The sequence below is a fragment of the Indicator indicator genome, chromosome 24, assembly GCF_027791375.1.
Source record: "Indicator indicator isolate 239-I01 chromosome 24, UM_Iind_1.1, whole genome shotgun sequence".
In the NCBI taxonomy this organism is placed as follows: Eukaryota; Metazoa; Chordata; class Aves; order Piciformes; family Indicatoridae; genus Indicator; species Indicator indicator.
In genome coordinates, this window is record NC_072033.1 from 1,928,504 (window position 1) to 1,950,256 (window position 21,753).

Below are 21,753 nucleotides of genomic sequence, written 5' to 3' on the forward strand. Positions count from 1 at the left end.
CAACGGCTGATCGCGTCCCTCAGTGTTCCGCCGCTCCGCCCGTATCCCGCTTCGTACACGGCCGCAGCCATGTCGGGCGACGAGGTGAGCGTCCGGCAGCCGCCCCCCGCGGGGTGGGGAGGAGCGGGATCGAGGCTTGAGCCCAGGCCGGGGCCGCCGCCATGTGGGCACACCGGGCCTGAGGCCTGCTGCCGGGCAGCGAGAGCGGCCTCCGCCCTGGGGCACAGCCGGCGCCTCGCTGCTTGGGTGGTCGGCCGTGCCGTGGGGCTCGGGGACCCGCCTGGGAGATACCGGCCGCCGGCTCCCCCGGCTGCCATCCTTGAGCGCGGCGGTCGCGGCTCGGTGCGGTGGGCGGAGGCCGGGCCGGAGCGGGCCGAGCGTGGAGCTGGAGGCTTCCCCCGGAGCCTCCCCGGCCTCTGCGCGCTGCCGGAGCCCCGCCGAGCCCGCGGCTGTACTCTGGCTCCGCGTATCGTGGGAGCGCCTCAAACTCGCTCCGAGCTCCTCGTGTGCGGCCGGCGCCCTCCTATGCTAGAGGGAGGACCGGGGAGGAAGGCAGACTTCTCCCGCCACCCCTTCCCCATCGCGTTAGCCAGCTTGCTTAGAGCTCTCTTCCTGGAGCTTTAATATCTTGGGGTTTAGGCCTGAGAGCTGGATAGCTACATCTTAACAAAAGATGATTGCAGGTTTTCCGGATCCGATGTTGTATACGCAGGCACGCTTCCAAGGAACTGGATACAACTGTCTGAGGAACCTTGGAAGTGTTTTAGATGCCATGTGTTGGTATCTTTACTAACCTCGTTTTGGCCGTACTCACGGGGAAAGGGAAAGCTCTCCTTGTGTGAGATTGTAAGAAGCTTGATGGGTGACTGTAGCCTGTGGTAAACTGGACTGGCTGAGTCCATGAGATGGCCACTTTTTGGTGGTCTGTGGTGGCCACACCTTTCTGGTGTTGTTTAAAACACCTGTGTGGTTTGCTTTCTTCTGAGCAAAGTGATCATGATCTCTAGCCTTGGAGATGGGCAGGTCATACATTCTCTTAAGTAATAAAGGAGAAGTAGTGTAGTTACTGTATTGTTTTAATGATAGCTGAGACTGATTTTTTTCAGGTACTTCAACATCTGGGAGGAATGTACTGTGTTTTTATGCCTAATTATCTCCTTGGAACTGCAGTTCTAATGTCCAGGTTGTACTTTGCTTCTGGAAATTAACCTCCAGGAATGGTTGCATCAGATCCTTTCTGTCTGCTGACCATAAAGCAGTTCATCTGGAGTTTCCTGGTTTGAGTTTAGTTTAAGTGTCAGTAGAATTGTTTTTCTTGCCCTTGCTCTGCTGTTGAGTCAGTGTCAGGCATATCCAGCAAAGTGCAGTTACATTTCTGGATTGCTTTGGGTGTGCTGGCAGAATAAACATGGTAACAGATACCACAGTTAAACTATCACAGTTAAACTGTCACTGTTAGGTCTTTGCATTTCTGAGAGTGAGGAGTTCCCCTGCCTTCCAGAACTTCTGTATATCTGGTTGGTTGGAGCAAAACATTTTATTATTGACATTAAACTGGGGAAATTCAAAGCAAATGAGATGGGTGATAACCCACAAGGATGAATCTGAACCTTCAGCTGATGTAGGTGTTAGAAAACTTTCCATTGGACTGTAACTTAAAAGTTTGCAGAGCTGCCTAGAAAAATGAAACTCCCTCTTAGAAACACCTCCTGAGTGCTGCCCAGAAGTGTGGCACAGCAGAGGCAGTGCAGGCTCTGTTTGTGAGGGGGACCAGTCCATTAATGATTTAGTTTATTAAAAGCCCTACTAGGTATGTATATAGCCCTTCTAGATAGCCAAAAGTTCTCCTGGCCCTGTAGTTTTCTGAAGCTTCAGGAAATGGTAGTAGAGAACACTGTGTTTTGAGCAGCCAGAGGGTTTAGGTGCAGCTTGGTCTTAATTTTGCACTCCAATTAATTGATTTGCCTTATTTCTGCACGTTAAGTCAGTGTAGTGTAAGGGTACCTGACCCAACTTTATCAGTCCCTGTCCACCTGTCTGTGTTTATTCAGACTAATGAAATGGGATTTATTTGTGACCTCTATTAGAATCCCCAGTTAAATGGTGACTTCTGTCTCAAAGACATTTGGAATATGAAGCTTTGATTCTTTATCATTTCTTTCCTTTGTTCTTTTGCTTGTTTATTTCATGTAAGTCTGGATTTTGACTGGAGGCATTTGAGGTAAGGAACAGATGCATGGAGTGGGGTGGGAAAAAGAACTGTATGGTCTACAGGGAACACAAGCCCATGTGGGAATTTGGCTCTGAGAGCAGAAAGAGGATGGAAGTTTTATAACCATTGCTACAGAGGAAGAGCAAAAGTTGTGTATTTGGGTGGGGGGCTACAGTCCCTTCAGTAGAGGGCCTGCATGTAGAGTTGGTCAGTGTTTAAATGGTATCATAATGCTTCAGCTAATCAAAGCTCCTGAAGAGAGAGAAGGAATGAAGAACCTTGTGAAATGTCTAGTTCAGAAGGGCAAAACAGAACAGGCTGCCTATCAGGCTGGCTAGTTTATATCATGATTTGTTAAAGCATGTGTGACCTGAGACTCCTGCTGAGTTCTCACTGAAGCCCTTGATGAACAAATAGTTCAGTCATAGGCTTCTTTCTCAGGTTGTTTCCTGAGAGCTGTTAGCATGTTATGAATAGATCATGGGTTTGCAGAAGCTTGGCTTGACCTGGCTGGCTGGAATGGGCTGTTCAGAGCAGTGCTCTATTGTGTTTTTTTGTTTTGTTTTGTTTTTCTCAGCCGTGTTGCTGGCCTTGAACAATCTCCCTGCAACCAGAAGTTGTCCTTGTGTGTTAACTTCAGTGTGATACTGCTGAAAACATGCTCTGCCTCTTGTAGACACAAGATATGCTTTATGGTGGTTCAGGATGAAGGGGGAGTCCTTTCCTCAGAGATGAGTGATTTGGGGCAGATGGGCTGATGCCTCCTTAGAAATTCTTACACCTGACCTAAGCACATTTGCTTGATCATGTGAAAAGAGGGGAAAAAAAAATGTCTCCTCAGAGCCTTGCCAGTGAGTCATGAGTTGGAAAATGGTGTTGCTGTGCTTGCTCCCAAAGCTGTGGGCTTGCCTGTGGAGGCAGCTTTCCTTCTGTTTCAGCAGACTGGGGAGGTCAAAGAGGAAGCCAGCAGACAGCCTAACCGGTTGTGCAGATTCTTTGATGACTCTGCATTACCAGAGCATGATTCATACATGTGTGCAAGCACTAGAGGGAAGCCCCAGCCCAGTGTGCACAGCTAAAGAACACACTTCAGCAGTTTGAAAGCATCAAGCTTCAGTGTCCCATGGATGTGAACGCTTCTGTGATGTTGTGCTTCAAACACAGATTGGATCAGGTTGGAAGGGATCCTCAGAGGTCATTTTATCCAACTCCCCTACAGTCAGCAGGGACACTTCCAAATAGAGCAGGCTGCCCAGGGCCATATTGAGTCTGATTTTGCATGTCTTCAGGGATGGGGCCTCAAACACATCCCTGGGCAACCTGTTCCGGTGTTTCACCACCCTCATTGGGCAGAACTTCCTCCTGATGTCCAACCTAAACCTCCCCTGCTCCAGTTTCAAACCATTGTCCCTTGTCCTATCACTCCAAGCCCTTCTGAACAATCCCTCCCCAGCTTTCCTGTAGGTCCACTTCAGATACTGAAGTGTAGCTCTTAAGGTCTCTCTGGAGCCTTCTCTTCTCCAGGGTGAACAGCCCCAGCTCTCTCAGCCTGTCTTCACAGGAGAGGTGCTCCAGCTCTCTGATCATCTTTGTGCCCTCCTCTGGACCCACTCCATGTATAAAACCCCATATTGCACAGTTTACTGCCTTTCAGTAGAACCATTATAGAATATAAAAGTTCCAGAAAAATTGGAAGAATATCAGAAGAATATCATGTAGGAGAAAAGTGTGAGGAAAAGGTTGCTTTGCAGAGAGAGGGAAACACTTGCCAAACTTGCAGAGTGTATCAAAAGAAGCAGCTGGAGAACTTGCTGAAGTGGTGAGGTTTTATACCTTATAGCTTATGTAGCTTAGAGTTGCCTTCCAGTATCTGAAGGGATCCTGCAGGAAGGCTGGAGAGGGTCTTTTCATGAGGATGCCTAGAGATAGGACAAGGGGGAATGGTTTGAAGCTGAGGGAGAGCAGGGTTAGATTTGATCTGAGGAAGAAGTTCTTCAGTACAAGGGTGGTGAGACTCTGGAACAGTTTGCCCAGGGAGGTTGTGGATTCCTCTTGCCTGGAGGTGTTCAAGGCCAGGTTGGATGAGGCCTTGAGCAACCAAATTTAGTTGAGAGGCATTCCTGCACATGGCAGGGAGGTTGATCTCTGGGGTCCCTTCCAACCTAAGCCATTCTATGATTTTCATGAGTGAGGCCATTTGTGATGTGGATTTTTAGCTACCTGTGAGAACACTCTTCAATTAATAAGAAAAACTAGGGGAAGAGTGTCATTTAGCATCTAAAAGTGATGTATTAATTATGTACTATGGTGTGAAAACATGGCCAGGTGTATGGCCATGAACAAAACTGACCAGTAGCTGTGGTGTCAAATGTATTTTAAGTGAAAAAAGTAGGATTCTTGTGTTGGAAACCAGAAGAGTTCATGGTCTGCAGATGAGCAGCTTAAAAGTGGATCTTGATTGGTGCCTTCTTCACAGCCAGACTAGGTGAATTAAACTTGTTCAACGGGTAAAGAACTCATTAGCAGCTTTTAATCACTTGGTCTCTGAGGTTCAGCTTCCCACCTGTGGGGAGAAAAGGATGAGACCTTTACTACTTCCTAGTGATGACGGCTGATACAAGTTTTGCTGTGTTGCTAGCTTCTAGGTTTCTCCCTAGATCAGAGCATCCTTGTCAGGAGGGTTTGGCTTCTAGGTTTCTCTCTAGACCAGAGCACCCTTGTCAGGAGGGTTTGGCTTCTAGGTTTCTCCCTAGATCAGAGCATCCTTGTCAGGAGGGTTTGGCTTCTAGGTTTCTCCCTAGATCAGAGCATCCTTGTCAGGAGGGTTTGGTTTCTAGGTTTCTCCCTAGACCAGAGCATCCTTGTCAGGAGGGTTTGGCTTCTAGGTTTCTCCCTAGATCAGAGCATCCTTGTCAGGAGGGTTTGGCTTCTAGGTTTCTCTATAGACCAGAGCATCCTTGTCAGGAGGGTTTGGCTTCTAGGTTTCTCTATAGACCAGAGCATCCTTGTCAGGAGGGTTTGGCTTCTAGGTTTCTCCCTAGATCAGAGCATCCTTGTCAGGAGGGTTTGGTTTCTAGGTTTCTCCCTAGACCAGAGCATCCTTGTCAGGAGGGTTTGGCTTCTAGGTTTCTCCCTAGATCAGAGCATCCTTGTCAGGAGGGTTTGGCTTCTAGGTTTCTCTCTAGACCAGAGCATCCTTGTCAGGAGGGTTTGGTTTCTAGGTTTCTCCCTAGACCAGAGCATCCTTGTCAGGAGGGTTTGGTTTCTAGGTTTCTCCCTAGACCAGAGCATCCTTGTCAGGAGGGTTTGGCTTCTAGGTTTCTCTCTAGACCAGAGCATCCTTGTCAGGAGGGTTTGGCTTCCAGGTTTCTCTCTAGATCAGAGCATCCTTGTCAGGAGGGTTTGGCTTCCAGGTTTCTCTCTAGACCAGAGCATCCTTGTCAGGAGGGTTTGGCTTCTAGGTTTCTCCCTAGACCAGAGCATCCTTGTCAGGAGAGTTTAGCTTTTAGGTTTCTCCCTAGACCAGAGCATCCTTGTCAGGAGGGTTTGGCTTCTAGGTTTCTCCCTAGACCAGAGCATCCTTGTCAGGAGGGTTTGGCTTCTAGGTTTCTCCCTAGACCAGAGCGTTCTTGTCAGGAGAGTTTAGCTTTTAGGTTTCTCCCTAGACCAGAGCATCCTTGTCAAGAGAGTTTAGCTTTTAGGTTTCTCCCTAGACCAGAGCATCCTTGTCAAGAGAGTTTAGCTTTTAGGTTTCTCCCTAGTCCAGAGCATCCTTGTCAGGAGTTGTTGATAAATGTTGCCTTTAATAAACCTGGCAGTGAATGTGTCTCACAGATGGAAGTACAAGATGTAACTGACATGTTACCAGGCTCAGGTAGCTGTGGGCTTCAATTTTCTTTTTGAGTGTTGGTTCAGTGATTGCTCTGCAGAGTCTTCACTTCAAAATTTGAGTCCATAATAGTAAGCAGATAGAGAAGCAGCTGGGCTGTCAGAAATTGACATCTTCCACATGTTTTGAGCTGAACTAATGCATAGATGGCAGGAAGCTTGGACTGTCACAGGGAAAGTAACAGAAGCTCTAAACTGTAAAGCAGCATTTTAATCCCTTGTGTATTGGCCACATCAGTTATGGCTTGGCACAAGATTTTACCAATGTAATCCCTGTTTTGAGTCAGTTCTTGGATTACACTGTTGCAGAGTTTGGGAAAATTCCTGGTTGAGATTGAAGCCAAGGGACAGTTGCATTGAAGGAATGTCAAGAGAAATTAAAGGTCTTACAATTAACTATTCCGTGGTCATTGTTGTGCTGCTAAGCAACTCTTGACTTTTACAGATGATTTTTGACCCCACTATGAGCAAGAAGAAGAAGAAAAAGAAGAAGCCCTTCATGCTGGATGAAGAAGGAGGAGATACACAAGCAGAGGAGACTCAGCAGTCAGAAACAAAAGAAGCTGAACCAGAGCCAACAGAAGACAAAGATGTTGAAGCAGATGAAGAAGATAGCAGGAAGAAAGGTGAAGTAAACCCACAGAGCTAAACTCCCACAGGTAGTTCCATTTCAAGAATTGAGCCTCACAGTGTAAGGTGCTGGGCCCTGGTTTGTTCAGAGTTTGTGAGCAATATTCCTCTGCCTCTTTGCAGGGCAGATTTCCCTCCTGCTTCACATTCAAAGGCATCCAGCAAGCTACCCATAACTCCTGTAAATTCCACTTTCCTGACTCAAGTCTTTTGTGTGAGGGAATCAAAAGAGAATCCCTAAAACAGTGATGATGAACTTCTGTGTTTTCCACGTGCACCTCTTGCAATAGTCACACGATTACAGCTGGTTTCATTTGGGCAGTTCAACAGCAGTGTGGTAACAGAAACCTGGTGGAAAGGACATGGTTTGTGGACAGCTGGGAATGTGCCAAGTAGGGTGTTCTTTGGAAACTTTCAGGCAATAAATTTGTGATTTTTGTACCTACCTTTGCTTTTGAAATTGAGGCCAATGTCATCTCAAGATGGCCTGGTTCAGGGAATGCTGTTAACTTAAATCCAGTTTGTTGATAAAATTGGCTCCTGCTGTAGACCAAGGAAACTATCCCTTCCTCCTATGGCTCTCTTTTCAGTTTTTTTCAAGCATCTCTACTATCATGACCTAAGTGGCTGGTTTCTCTTCTACAGCATTTAATAAAATAAGTAACTGCAGTTGGAAGATGCAGAAGCTGTAAAATAGTGCTGAGGTATTTGGGGGTAGAGGGGAATGGCCTCTTTAAAACAAAATAAGGGAAGACCAATGGATGTCATCTGTCTGGACTTCTCTAAGGCCTTTAACACAGTTATCCACAACATCCATCTCTCTAGGCTGGAGAGAGATGGATTTGATGGGTAGACTCTTCAGTGGATAAGGAATTGGTTGGATGGTTGAATCCAAAGGGTAGTGGTCAACAGCTTGATGTCCAGATGGAGGTGGGTGATAAGTTCTGTCCCCTCAGGGTCTGTGCTGGGACCAGTGCTGTTCAGTATCTTCATCAATGATACTGACAGTGAGATTGAGGCACCCTCAGCAAGTTTGCAGATGACACCAAGCTGAGTGATGCAGTTGACAAGACTGAAGGACAGGATGGCATCCAGAGGGACCTGGACAGGCTAAGAGGTGGCTGAGGAGACTCTCGTGAGGCTCAATAAGGCCAAATGCAAGGTCCTGAACCTGGGCTGGGTCAATCTTCAATAGCAATCCAGGCTGGGGGGTGATGAGATTGAGAGCAGCCCTGCAGAGAAGGACTTGGGGGTGCTGGAAGAGGAGAAGCTGGACAGGAGCCAGCAATGGGCACTGACAGCACAGAAGGCCAAGGGCAGCCTGGGCTGCATCCAAAGCAGTGTGGCCAGAGCTGGAGAGAGAGGATCCTGCCCCTCTGCTCTGCTGAGACCCCAGCTGCCAGTGCTGTGTCCAGCTCTGGGGCCCCCAACACAAGACAAACCTGGACCTGATGGAAAGGGTCCAGAGAAGGCCACCAAGATCAGAGGTCTGGAGTACCTGAGAGCTGGGACAGTTCAGCCTGGAGAAGAGTAGGTTCCAGGGAGGCCTTAGAGCAGCCCTCCAGTATCTGAAGGGGGCCTACAGGAAGGCTGAAGAGGGAGTGTTTAGAAGGGCCTGTGGTGATAGGACAAGGGGAAATGGTTTGAAACTGGAGCAGGAGGGATTTAGGTTGGACATGAGGAGGAAGTTCTGCACCATGAGGGTGGTGAGACACTGGAACAGGTTGCCCAAGGATGTGGTCAAGTGTCCCTGGAGACATTTGAGATGGGACCCAATGTTGCCCCAGGCAGCCTGCTCTGGTTAGAGGTGGACAGAATGACCTTTGAGGGTCCCTTCCCCAATGCATTCTGTGAAGCTGTAAACCCTGCAAGGTATTCCTAGGGACATTGTTTATGTCTTAATGTAATGCCTTGAAGATTTGGATGTAATTAGAAACCTTAATCTGAACTGTTTCTCCAGTTCTTACACTTCTTTTGGCATTCCTTTGTTTTTCAGATACAACAGATGACCTGGATGATTTAAACTTCTTCAATCAGAAGAAAAAGAAGAAAAAAACAAAAAAGATATTTGATATAGATGAAGCAGAAGAAGGTGTAAAGGTTTGTTTACCTAGCTAGGCTGAAAAGTTTCTTGCTTTCATTTTCTGGGGAGTGGCAGTGCAGGAGTTGTTCCCAGTCTGTCATTGTGCCTCAGTGCAGTTAATTGAAACTTAGATTTCATTTTGTCTTTTGTGTGGAGTAGGTTCTGCTGACCATGCTGCTCCTCCAGGACTTTTTTGCCCAGGAGTATAAAAAGATTTAACTGATCTGCACAGTGAGCAAGTAATTCTGCAACCAGTAGTAAGGGCTGGCTAGCATCAAGGTTAATTTGTCTTCTGTGGCAAGAGAAGTCACACACACGATCTTCCAAAGGCCAGCCCTTCAAAGCAAGGGTTCATATCTGCTCAGAAATCTGCTTTTATCCTGATGTTTTCTTGGCCACTCTGCTGTGTCCCAGAAGCTGTTTGAAATGTTTTTACTTTCCCTAAGTTTATTCCAAGCAGTGCTTCTGTATCAGGTGTTGGTGTGACTGGTAACCCTAGAGACAGAGAGAAATGTTACCTTCTGCTTTAACCTCTTCTTTAGATTTTGGGTTTTGGGAAACAAAATGTCCCTCTGCTCTGCCCCAGCCAGGTGAAAAGCTTGCCCTGCATGTGCAGAATTGTGCTAACAAATGGGACTGGCTGCAGGTAGCACAGCTTTGCCCTGCCTTGTTGTCTGGCCTGGAAGGTGTTTGGTTCCTTTCTGCCCCAACATGGCTGATGCCTTTGGCCAAGTGTAGTGTGTCCTTCTACCAGAAGATGTTGGCCTCCATTGATAGCCTAGCAGGAACCATGTGGAGTGTTTCCAGGTGCATGCACAGGCTACCTCTGCCTATAAGCTGAGGGAGCTGGGGTTGTTTGGCCTGGAGAAAAGGCTCCAGGGACACCTATTAGCAGCCTTCCAGTACCTGAAGAGGGCTGCAAGAAGGCTGAAGAGGGACTTCCCAAAGGCCTGCAGTGATAGGACGAGGGGCAATGGTTTGAAATGAGAAAAGAGCAGAATTAGATTGGAAGTGAGGAACAAGTTCTGCACCATGAGGGTGGTGGAACACTGGAACAGGTTGCCCAGGGAGGTGGTCGAGTCCCCATCCCTAGAGATACTCAGGGTGAGGCTGGACAGGGCTCTGGGCAACCTGATCTAGTTGGGGTTGTCCCTGCTGCCTGCAGTGGGGTTGGATTGGATGAGCTTTGGAGGTCCCTTCCAGCCCAAACCATTCTATGAATCTGTGAAGTCAACTATTCCAAAGGAAATAGTGTAAACTAAGCCTTAATACAAGACTGCAGTGTTAGATGCAGCTACATCACTGCAGCTGAGCTTGGCATGTCAAAGCCTACTCCTGTCTCATTAGAGTAGTGCAGCACTCCTCAACATCCTTCAGTTCCATTCTTAGGTGTTAGGGTTCAGGATTGTGGTGGATTTTGCCAGTGTTCATCTACCATAGTGTGCTATAAGGGTTATTGAGGAAGAAATTCTTCCCCATGAGGGTGGTGAGACACTGAAACAAGTTGCCCAGAGAGGCTGTGGAAGCTTCAAGCCTGGAAGTGTTCAAAGCCAGGTTGGACAAGGCCTTGAGCAACCTGATCTAGTGGGAGGTGTCCCTGGCCATGGCAGGGGGGTTGGAACTGGATGTTCTTTGAGGCCACTTCCAAGCCAAGCCATTCTACAATTTCTGATGCTGTGCAGTGAAGGTTTGTGTTCAGTCCTGTAAACTGTGGCCTTACTGTTTCTTTGCAGGACTTGAAAATTGAAGGAGATGTGCCAGAGGCAGTAGAACCTGAAGATGACCTTGATATCATGCTGGGCAATAAGAAGAAGAAAAAGAAGAATGTGAAGTTTCCAGATGAAGATGAGATAATGGAGAAGGATGAAGGTGACAGCATAACCTAGCTCAGTGAGAGGTGTAAAGAGAAATGTAGCCCATCCTGTAGGTGAAGAGTTTTGTTCAAGTGCCTTTTTTGCTCCAAACTCCTTTTGTTACCTTTGCCACTCTTCTTGATCAGCAAAATGTTCTCTAAAAGCACTGTAAATCTGCCCTGAGTGCTGGTGTCCCTTGTAGGCAGACAAACACAGCAGCCCTGTGCTCATGTCCTAGTGGAGTCTTTGAGGGACCTCTCAGAAATAGTGTAAGCAGGGGGTTAAAGAATGTTTTGGAGTTTTTCCTCTTTCTAATGTATCCCAAACAACTTTCTTTACAGCTTTTGAGGATGAAGATAGCAAAAAAGATGATGGAATTTCTTTCAGCCTTCATTCAGGACCTGCGTGGGCAGGCTCAGAAAGGGATTACACATATGATGAGGTAATGTTCAAGAGTCTCCTTAACCATTGTTCATGGAGCAGTAGAGCAGGGCCTTGGCTATTTGTCCTTTTTCTACCTGAAAATTAAAGGACTTGGAGTCATACAGAGTCATAGAATGGTTTGGGTTGGAAGGGTTCCAACCCCCCCTGCTATGGGATCCACCAGCCCAGGTTGCTCAAGGCCTCATCCCACCTGGCCTTGAATGTTTTCAGGGAGGGGGCATCCACAACCTCCCTGGACAACCTGTTCCAGTGTCTCCCCACCCTCACTGGAAAGAATTTTTTCCTAATCTCCAGTCTGAATCTGCCCTGTTCCAACTTAAATCCATTACCTCTCGTCCCCCTCATCAGAAGCTCATGAACAGAGGAATAACAGACAGCACGTCTTCTGTCACAGCTGACTTTGACACTGTGCAATCACAGAAGGGTCAGGGTTAGAAGGGACCTTAAAGATCATCCAGTTCCAACCCCCCTGCCATGGGCAGGGACACCTCGCACTAGACCACTGGTTAAAGCTCCTCTGCAAATAGGCTGAGGTATTGTAGGGTGTGAGGTAAACCCTTGGGGAATCAGCCTTTTTATTTTGGATTTATTAAGGGCTTGCAGTGACAGGACAAGGGGCAGCCTTCCAATACATGAAGAAAGCTACAGGAGAGCTGGGGAGGGACTTTTGACAAGGGCTGGGAGTGACACGGTGAAGGACAATGGCTTTGAGCTGGAAGAGGGGAGATTGAGACTGGAGATATGAGGAGTGAGGGTGGGGAGACACTGGCACAGGTTGCCCAGGGAGGCTGTGGATGCCCCCTCCCTGGAGGTGTTCAAGACCAGGCTGGATGAGACCTTGAGCAAGCTGTTCTGGTGGGAGGTGTCCCTGCCCATGGCAGGGGGGTTGGAGCCAAATGATCTTCAAGGTCCCTTCCAACCCAACCCATTCTGTGATTTTTCTAAGCATGTGTTCAGGAGCTTATGGGGAAATGCTACTGGGCAGTGATGGTCTAATACTCCTGATGGATGCTGTTTGAGTTGTGTTAGAAGTGATGTGCTTCATCTGAGGAGTGCAGGCTGCTCCCATGGCTGTGAATCCCTTCTCTCTTTGCAGCTGCTCAACAGAGTATTTAACATCATGCGGGAAAAAAATCCAGACATGGTCGCTGGGGAGAAACGGAAGTTTGTCATGAAGCCTCCCCAGGTTGTGAGAGTAGGGACCAAGAAAACATCTTTTGTCAACTTTACAGATATCTGCAAATTGTAAGTTTCTTCCTCAGAGGTTGCAGGAATTGGGGGATGAGTCCACTCTGCTGTGCTGGTGGCTGTTGTGTTGACCACAGGGTTTCTGGCAAGCCAGAAGTGAAATGAAAGCTCTCTGAGTCCTGCTGCTGATTTCTTCTACATCTCTCTGTCAGAAGAGGTTTCTGAGGAGGGTGTATTGAGAATTTATTATTTCACACTTCAATTTTGAGCCTGCTGCATGGACTGAAACTGACCCTATTGCTGTTGTGAGTTCCCTGGCTTCTGTCAAGCCTGTAGTTGGGTCACCAGTGATGCTTTGCAATTCTGGAGTGAGGGGTAAGGAAAGTGCTTTCTAATTTGAGCTGGCTACAAATACCCTCTTGGTGAAGAGTATGGAGCTCAGTAATTTTGTTTTCCCCATTGTTTTCTGTAGTGTTCTCTGTGTCTTTAATTATTTCTTCGGAAGGCAGTTCTGTTCTTTGTGAGCACTTTGGGAACGCAGCTCTGATTTTGTTCTAGAAGTGTGCCAGAAAACAGCTCTGGGGGTCTGACTGGTACACTGAAGTGCATTTTTAGTAGCTGCTAATATTTTTTGTCAGGAAGTGGTGAGGGGTAGGAGAATAAGAATGGAAAAATCTCAGACAGAAGAGTGATTTTTAGCAGTTGAAGTAAATGTGAGTTTGGTTTAGAAGGATTTGGGGGGGATCACACACGACTGATAGCTCTCTTCTGCCCTCAGCCATTTTCTCTCTGTGCTTTTCAGTGCAGACCCTCTGGCAGTGCCCTCTTCTAAACTCAGTAATTTAAGATTGCTTCAGCCTGCCAGCCCTGTGTATAAATATCAGCTGTTTCTGGAGGCAGGAGGTTAAACATGTCCTTTACTCTATTTTTAGATTACATCGTCAGCCAAAACATCTCCTGGCGTTTTTGTTGGCAGAGTTGGGGACAAGGTAAGGCTGCTGGGCACACTGTGTGGGAAGCAACTGCGTCACACTTGGTGTCTGATCAAAAATAAATCTCTTGGGGTTTGCTCTGTGTATCTGTGCCTGAACATCAGGCTTTTCTTCCTCTGCTGAGTGACTGCAGAGATGCTGTTGTAGGGAAGAGGTACAGAGGCAAACCTATAAGCCCCAGGGGACAGTTCAGATGAGGGCTTGGATTCCCTATAGTAAAGATGCTCTGACAGCAGAGGTGTTTGTCACAGTCAGTGAGGACTCTCTGGTTTCTCTCACCCTAGGGCAGATGATAGGGTAGCTAGGGAAGGGAAGAAAGGGAGAGAGCCTGGCTGCCTAATCATAGAATTGTTTGGGTTGGCAAAGAGCTCATCCAGTCCAACTGTCAGCACCACCATGGCCACCAAACCATGGCCCCAAGTGCCATGGCCACAGCTTTCTTGATCACCTCCAGGGATGGGGACTCCACCACCTCCCTGGGCAGCCTGTGCCAATCCCTGACCACTCTTTGCTGCAAGAATTTTTTTCCTAATCTCCAACCTAACCCTCCCCTGGCACAATTTCAGGTCATTTCCTCTCCTTCTACCACCTCATCCTAGGGAGAAGAGCCCAACCCCCACCTCACTGCAACCTCCTTTCAGGGAGCTGCAGAGAGCAATGAGGTCTCCCTCAGGCTCCTCTTCTCCAGACTGAACACCCCCAGCTCCCTCAGCTGCTCCTCATAAGATCTTTTCTCCAGACTCTCCACCAGCTTTGTTGCCCTTCCCTGGACACTCTCCAGCAATGAATGTTTTTTAGTGAGGGGTCCCAAACTGACCCCTATTTGAGGTGGCAAGTCTTTTGTTCTTGTAGCTTCTGCTGATGCAGTTAAATCCACCTGTCCTAGCATAAATCTGTTGGATTTTATTTGTCTCTTCAAAGATCTCCTGTGTGGTGCTGTACTTCTTGCTTGTCCTCATTTCTCTGGTGCAGACTGCAATGGTGTTATGGGTGGGAATAGAGAGTCCAAGAGTCTGATTGTAACCTGAATATAAGAAGTGCCCAATTTGGAGTGGACTTTGGAGTCTGTTCAGCTCCAGATAAAACACTTAGGAACCAGAATGTGGAAAATCCTTCAACTTATTCCATCAAAATGAGGATCTAGCTTACTAGGTGTAGTTGTCTTGGTTACTTCTGTGTTAATGCTCAGTTCTGTAAAGCTCTGGTGACTGGGTTGCTTAACTCTGAGACTGAGCTCTGCTGGAGTTGGCTTTTACAGCAGTGAGGGTTATGCTTGGGCAAAACTTCCTCAAGGTTTTCAAGTACATTTAAAATTCTGCATTTTTTTTTCCCCCCACAAAGTAATTCTGACTTCTCTCATTGTCTCCCTTCATGTTCTTTGGCTTGTTTTAATGCTTGGTGTGTTCTGCAAATCAAATACTGGGTTTTCTTTATTTTAGTGGCTCAATAGATGGTAACAACCAACTTGTAATCAAAGGAAGATTCCAGCAAAAACAGATAGAAAATGTCTTGAGAAGATATATCAGTAAGTATAGCTCCCTTTTCCCACTGCACATTTCTCTCACAGCCCTTCTGATGCCCCAGGTATGGCTCACGTGTGTGTGCATGCCCTGGAGGTCCTCTGCTGAGAAGCTACAACCTTGCTGGCAGCTTTCTGCTGTAATTAACCAAGTATAGGTGGTTCTGCCATGGTTCTGATGAGCACCTAAGTCATTCTCTGCCCTACAACACACCAAGGGATGCCCTGTGTGTAGGCCACATGTGTGCATGCTCTGGACATCCTCTGCTGAGAAGTTACAACCTTGCTGGCAGCTTTCTGCTGCAATAAACCAAGTACAGGTGGTTCTGCCATGCTTCTGATAAGCTCCTAACTCATTGTCTGTCCTATAACACACCAAGGGATGCCCTGTGTGCGGCCCACATGTGTGCATGTTCTGGACATCCTCTGCTGAGAAGCTACAACCTTGCTGGCAGCTTTCTGCTGCAATAAACCAAATGCAAGTGGTTCTGCTATGCTTCTGATAAGCTCCTAACTCATTCCCTGTCCTAGGACACCCTGTGGGAAATAGCCAAGAGTGTCTGAGAATTGCTTCTTTCCCTCTGACTTTAGTTTCTTGGCTTTGAGGCCTGTGGCAAATGGCAGTAATTGCTAATTTAAAGCCTGTTGTCCATGTTCAGTACCAAACACAGCCTGTGTGCTGCTGGTCAAATCCTGTGTAGCAGAAACTAACTGCTTGGGTGCTGTGCCTGAGCAAGAGCTGCTGCCCTCTGAGTGCTGGCTCAGCAGAGGAAGTTATGGAACACCAGTGGGAAGTCTGAACTGCTTGTTACTATTTTCATCCAGCAGTGTCAGTGCATAATGTACCACATGGAACCTGCTCTTGATTAGCCTGGGAACTGGGCAGGGGGGGTGGAATTTTTAGGTTGCCTCAACCTCTATGATTTTTTCTTTTTTTTTCCTTTCAGAGTTAAGTCACTTTTAGGCATTTAAAGATTGTCTTAGTTTAATGAGCAGAGAAGCTTGCTCTAGTGCTCCAAGAGGGGCAAAAGAATAACACTCCCAGAAAGGAGGGGATAGGATTGGAAAGTTTAAAGGGAAAGGCTATTTACAAACTGCAATCTTACAGTGGTATAGTTCAAAGCATAGCAAATGCAAAGAAAGCCAGAGTCTGGGCTTAACACAGCAGCACCTTAAGCCAGAGCTTCACACACACCTCCCTCTATACCAAGCCAGCAACCCCCAGGCTTCCATGCCCCTCTCCCTACCCTCCATACCACCCCAAAATTCACCTTGGCAGCTCCAGGCCCCAATTAGGCAGCTCTAGGCATAATTGACAGCATTGTCAAGGACAGCCAGGCCTCACTCCCCTGCCAGGGAGATAAGATACCTGCTTGTCTTTCCCGGGGGGAGAAGAAGGGGAGAGAAGGGAGCGGGGGGAGAAGAAGGGGAGAGAAGGGAGGGGGGGGAGAAGAAGGGGAGAAACTTTGTTTTGCAGCCAGTTTTATAGGCAGGCAGGACTTGTGGGGATGAAACATAAAGGTGACACTTTCTGGTGCCCCTCCTGCACCTCTTGTGTGTCTGGAGGGAGCTCTGCGGTGGTGGTAGAGGCAACCAGCCTGGAAGTGCCCCAAAGACTGCTGAAGGCTAAAGGCTGAGGAAGTGGTGCTGCTGCATGGTGCTTTAACTGCCCCCTCCTGCTTCCTTCCTTCCCTCCCTGCAGAGGAGTATGTCACCTGTCACACGTGTCGCTCCCCAGACACCATCCTGCAGAAGGACACCAGGTTGTACTTCCTGCAGTGTGAGACCTGCCACTCGCGCTGCTCCGTCGCCAGCATCAAAACCGGCTTCCAGGCTGTCACGGGCAAGAGAGCACAGCTCCGTGCCAAAGCCAACTAGCTTGCTGATCACCACTGGATTGGGCAGAGATTGTGCTGGGGAGAGCTGACTGGACCAGTTTGTAACCTGAGTGGATTTACCCTTGTATTAAAACCAGATTGTAAAAACTACCAAGCAATGTGGCTGTTGATTGGGGGTGGGGGCTGTCAGACCCTTGTCAGGTGTGGCTCTCCTCCAGATGTGCACCTGCGTCTGCTCGTTGAGGTAGATTTATACCAAGCCTAAGGGAGGTGATGGGAAGGAAATGGAGTTTTACCAACCTTAAGGAAGGTGATGAGAAAGGAAATTACTAAGCCTAAGGAAGATGATGGGAAAGAAAAGATTTTACCAACCTTAAGGAAGGTGATGGGAAAGGAAATTACCAAGGCTAAGGAAGATGATGGGAAAGGAAATAGATTTTTACCAAGCCTAAGGAAGGTGATGGGAAAGAAAATAGATTTTTACCAAGCCTAAGGAAGGTGATGGGAAAGAAAATAGATTTTTACCAAGCCTAAGGAAGGTGATGGGAAAGAAAATAGATTTTTACCAAGCCTAAGGAAGGTGATGGGAAAGAAAATAGATTTTTACCAAGCCTAAGGAAGGTGATGGGAAAGAAAATAGATTTTTACCAAGCCTAAGGAAGGTGATGGGAAAGAAAATAGATTTTTACCAAGCCTAAGGAAGGTGATGGGAAAGGAAAACAGACTTTACCAAGCCTAAGGAAGGTGATGGGAAAGGAAAACAGACTTTACCAACCTTAAAGAAGGTGATGGGAAAGGAAATTATCAAGCCTAAGGAAGGTGATGGGAAAGGAAACGGATTTTGCCAACCTTAAGGAAGGTGATGGGAAAGGAAACGGATTTTGCCAAAACTAACGAAGGTGTTGGGAAAGGAGATGGATGTTACCAAGCCTAAGGAAGGTGATGGGAAAGGAAATAGATTTTTACCAACCTTAAGGAAGGTGATGGGAAAGGAAATTACCAAGCCTAAGAAAGGTGATGGGAAAGGAGGTGCTTTTTAATCCATCTGGAGTTCTGTAAAACACAAGATAAATTAAAGATGCTATGCCAGTGAGTGTCTTTGATTTGGGTTTTTCCTTCAGTCTCTTTTTAAAGAGTTGATGGGAATGGTTGGCACCTTGTGCAGATCATGTCACTGGAACTATGGTCAAGACCCAGAATAAAGTTTTGAAGATAAAGGTTCTTTTGCTTTTACATAACAAGCTTCTTTGTAGTTAGGTTATCATCAAACAGAGAAGGCAGTCAGGTCCCAGGGAGGATCTCCCAACCTGAGAACTGCCTCAGCTCCTAGTCACAGCAGTGTGGGAATGCATTTTGCACAGGAAGTGCCACCTGGTGCTGCTTACTTGGGCAGAATGGAGCTGTGAGGTGGTTCTGGCACCATACTGATGCTGAACCTCAACACAGAGTTGTTAAGCTGTACTGTAAGCTTTTTTAGTCCCATGATGTGCTAAATCTTGTCCTTTCTAACAGAAGTGTTTCCATTTCTGAAGTCCTGCACTCTGCATCACTTTAAAAAGCACCTAACTAAATGGAGCAGAAGAAAATAATCAGTGGAGAGAGCTGAGATCATTGTCTGAGGGCTGCAACATGTCTCTAGAAACAGCTTGAATTTACCATGTTGGAGTTCCAAATTAACCCAGGATCCTTCTTGACCATAAACTGCTCCTCTTCCCCACTTGTGGTCAGTACCAGGGGCTCCAGGGGGCACATCTGGTGCTGTGAGAATGGTTTTTTTTTTTTTTGGTGCTGTTGGAACTGTTGGAGCTGCCAAGTGCCAAGATGCAGATGGGGACTGAAGTCCTTCTCCAACACTGCAGGAGGGAATGGGTTTCATTTCATTGCCAAAATGGCACAGGGTCAGGATATGATCAAAGAATGGGTTGGGTTGGAAAGGACCTTCAAGATCATCCAGTTCCAACCCCTCTGCCATGGGCAGGGTTACCTCCCACCAGCCCAAGGTGCTCAAGGCCTCATCCAGCCTGGCCTAGGGGACATCCACAACCTTTCTGGGCAAGATGGAGTAGCTCAGGATCCCTGCAGGTAAGCAAAGCAGCCTTCTGCCCAGAAAAAGTGGTGGTCATTCTGAGTGCACTTCCTCAGAGGTCAGAGACTGGAGGGTTTCTGCCAAGTTTGAAGCTTTGTGTGGGTGCTCAGGAGGAGCACAGCCTTGCTGCTCTTTGGAAACTTGACATCAGTCCAGGTTTGATGGTTTCTTAAAAGCATTTGGAATTTCAAGTGAGCTCTAACAAATGTTGGCTGTATCTTGCATAAAGCCAGGATCAAGTGCTTCTTGTAACATAATTGTTGTAGTCATTTTTTCCCCCCCTATAACAGGTACACATTCTCCTGCTGGAAGTAAAACTTTCTGGAGAGGTGTCAGCTGCCTTTTTGTTTCAGTGGCTTACAGCTGGGACTCACAGAAACAGCTGGAGGACAACCACCCTTCCTGATTGCCTTTTGCTGAGCCAGATGCCATTACCAGACCTTTATAAAAAAGCAAACAGCCAAAGTTTGACTTCAGCATATTTGGATTGAAAGTCTTAGAGTCATGGAATGGTTTGGGTTGGAAGGGAGCTTAGAGATCATCTGCTCCAACCTCCCTGCCATGGGCCTCTCTACCAGGCTTGGTTGCCCAAGACCTCATCCAATCTGCCTTTGAATGCTCCCAGGTGGGAAGCAGCCACAGCCTCCCCGGACAACCTGTTCCAGAGTCTGCCCACCCTCATATTGAAGAACTTCTTCCTCAGCTCCAGTCTAACCCTGCTCTGCCTCAGCTTCAAACTATTCCTCCTTGTCCTGTCTGTAGACATCCTCATGGAAAGTCTCTCTGCAGCCTTCCTGTAGGATCCCTTCAAGTATTGGGAGGTAGCTCTAAGGTCTCCAGGCTGCACACCCCCAGCTCCCTCAGCCTGTGCTCACAGCAGAGCTGCTCCAGCCCTTGGATCATCTTTGTGTTCTCCTCTGGCCTCACTCCAGCAGCTCTGTGTCCTTCTCCTGCTGGGGACACCAGAACTGGAGGCAGGATTGGAGGTGAGGTCTGAGCAGAGCAGAGCCCAGGGGCAGAATCCCCTCTCCTGCCCTGCTGCCCACACTGCTCTGGCTGCAGCCCAGCACATAGCTGCCTGCTGGGCTGCAGGAGGGCACTGCTGGCTCCTGGGGAGCTGCTCAGCAACCAACACCCCCAAGGCTGCTTCTTCAGAGCTGCTCTCAACCCACTCTGCACCCAGCCTGGATTTGTGCCTGGGGCTGGCCCTACCAGCTGCAGGACTTGGACTTTTTGCACCTCATGCAGTTTGTAGTGGCTGTTTGTGAGGATCAGCCAGGGTTAGGTTGGACCTGTATGGCTCTGCCTCACATTCTGCTTTCTGCATGTGTAGGGATGGGATTGGGACACTTAGACCTCAGTCAAGGCTTGCTCTAGTCCCCAGGTGCCTGTCAGCCTTGGAAAACTCTTCTTGAATGGCTCCACTTTGGGCTGATAGCTCAGAGGATTCTGGATAAACAGTGAAATCCTGCTGCAGAGGAGGGAGTGCAGGTCCATGTGTCCTTCTCCTCAGCTTGCCTTTGGATGCAAAGAGCTGATGGAGAAGAAAGGTTCCTCTGATCCTGGCAGGAGGAGACAAAAAGGTTTTAAAGGACATACTACATGGAAAGCGTCCAGAGAAGGGCCAGGAGAATGATCAGAGAGGACTGGCAGCCCTGACATATGAAGAAAGGCTGAGAGCTGTGTTCAGCCTGAAGGAGGCTCAGGACAGACCTCATCACCATGGAGCAGTACACAAAGGGTGGCTGCCAGGAGCATGGAGGCTCCCTGTTTACAAAGAGTCCCATGGAGAAGACAAGAGGTGATGGGGACAAGTCACTGATGGGGACATTCCCATTGCACTCCAGAAGAAAAGGTTTCCCCTTGAGCACAGTCAGACACTGGAATCACCTCCCAAGGTGAGCAGTGGAGTGCCCTGCACTGGGCAGTGTGAAGGCTCAGCTGGGCAGGGTGCTGAGCAGCTCAGTTCAGCTCTGCTGTTGCCCAAAAAGGTTGGAGCAGGTGATCCTGGGGGTCCCTTCCAACCTTTGCATGCTGTAGTTGTTTGACCTGGATAGTCACAGACAGAACTCAGTCAACCCAGCCCATGCCTCCTGCTAGGAAGAAATGCTGCCCAGCCTGGATGTCCCACAGACACTGTGGGTATGGTCCCTGAAGAGGTTCCTCCCCTTGCTATGTGCTCAGGATTTGTGCTCTGCAAGGCGAGAGGCCAGCCCCTGGCTGTTGGCTTCCAGAGAGCTCACTCCCCCCCAGCAGCAGACTGCAGGTGTGCAGAGCAGCACCTGGGGAGGCTCAGCACCAGGCTGCTTGGTGACAGGCTGAGAGCAAACCACCACGAGGGAAAGTGACATGGATTGTATCTTGACTTCAGGGTGACCCTGGGACACCTCTCAAACCCTGGAGGGAGTTAAAAGCTGTGTGGATGTGGTGCTGAGGGACATGATAGCACAGGCTGCCCAGGGTGGTGGGGGAGTCCCCAGCCCTGGAGGTGTTTCAAAGCTGTGTGGATGTGGTGCTGAGGGATAGAGAATGCTAGAATCAGTCAGGGTTGGAAGGGACCACAAGGCTCAGCCAGTTCCAACCCCCCTGCCATGGGCAGGGACACCTCACACTAGATCAGGCTGGCCAGAGCCTCATCCAGCCTGGCCTTAAACACCTCCAGGGATGGGACCTCAACCACCTCCCTGGGGAACGCATTCCAGGCTCTCACCACTCTCAGGGGGAAGAACTTCTTCCTAACATCCAGTCTGAATCTCCCCACTTCCAGCTTTGTTCCATTCCCCCCAGTCCTGTCACTACCTGATAGCCTAAAAAGTCCCTCCCCAGCTTTCTTGTAGACTCCTTCAGATCCTGGAAGGCCACAAGAAGGTCTCCTGGGAGCCTTCTCCTCTCCAGACTGCACAACCCCAACTCTCTCAGGCTGTCTCCATAGCAGAGCAGCTCCAGCCCTCTGCTCATCCTCGTGGCCCTTCTCTGGACACCTTCCAGCACCTCCAGATCCTTCCTGGAACAGAGGCTCC

General features: G+C 48.3%; 1 protein-coding gene across 2 annotated transcripts; it reads left to right on the forward strand.

Annotated features, from left to right (window-relative positions):
* On the forward strand, positions 1 to 16,778 carry EIF2S2 (eukaryotic translation initiation factor 2 subunit beta). 2 transcript variants are annotated; one of them, XM_054391844.1, is made up of 9 exons: positions 1 to 84; positions 6,546 to 6,726; positions 8,727 to 8,830; positions 10,547 to 10,682; positions 11,008 to 11,108; positions 12,207 to 12,355; positions 13,231 to 13,287; positions 14,730 to 14,815; positions 16,512 to 16,778. In XM_054391844.1, exons 1-9 carry the CDS (start codon positions 70 to 72, stop codon positions 16,685 to 16,687), a joined length of 1,005 nt encoding a protein of 334 aa, XP_054247819.1. In that variant the 5' UTR covers positions 1 to 69; the 3' UTR covers positions 16,688 to 16,778. The 2 variants fall into 2 exon arrangements, with proteins under 2 accessions (XP_054247819.1, XP_054247820.1); XM_054391845.1 differs by lacking the exon at positions 13,231 to 13,287.
* The last annotated feature ends 4,975 nt before the right edge of the window (positions 16,779 to 21,753 follow it).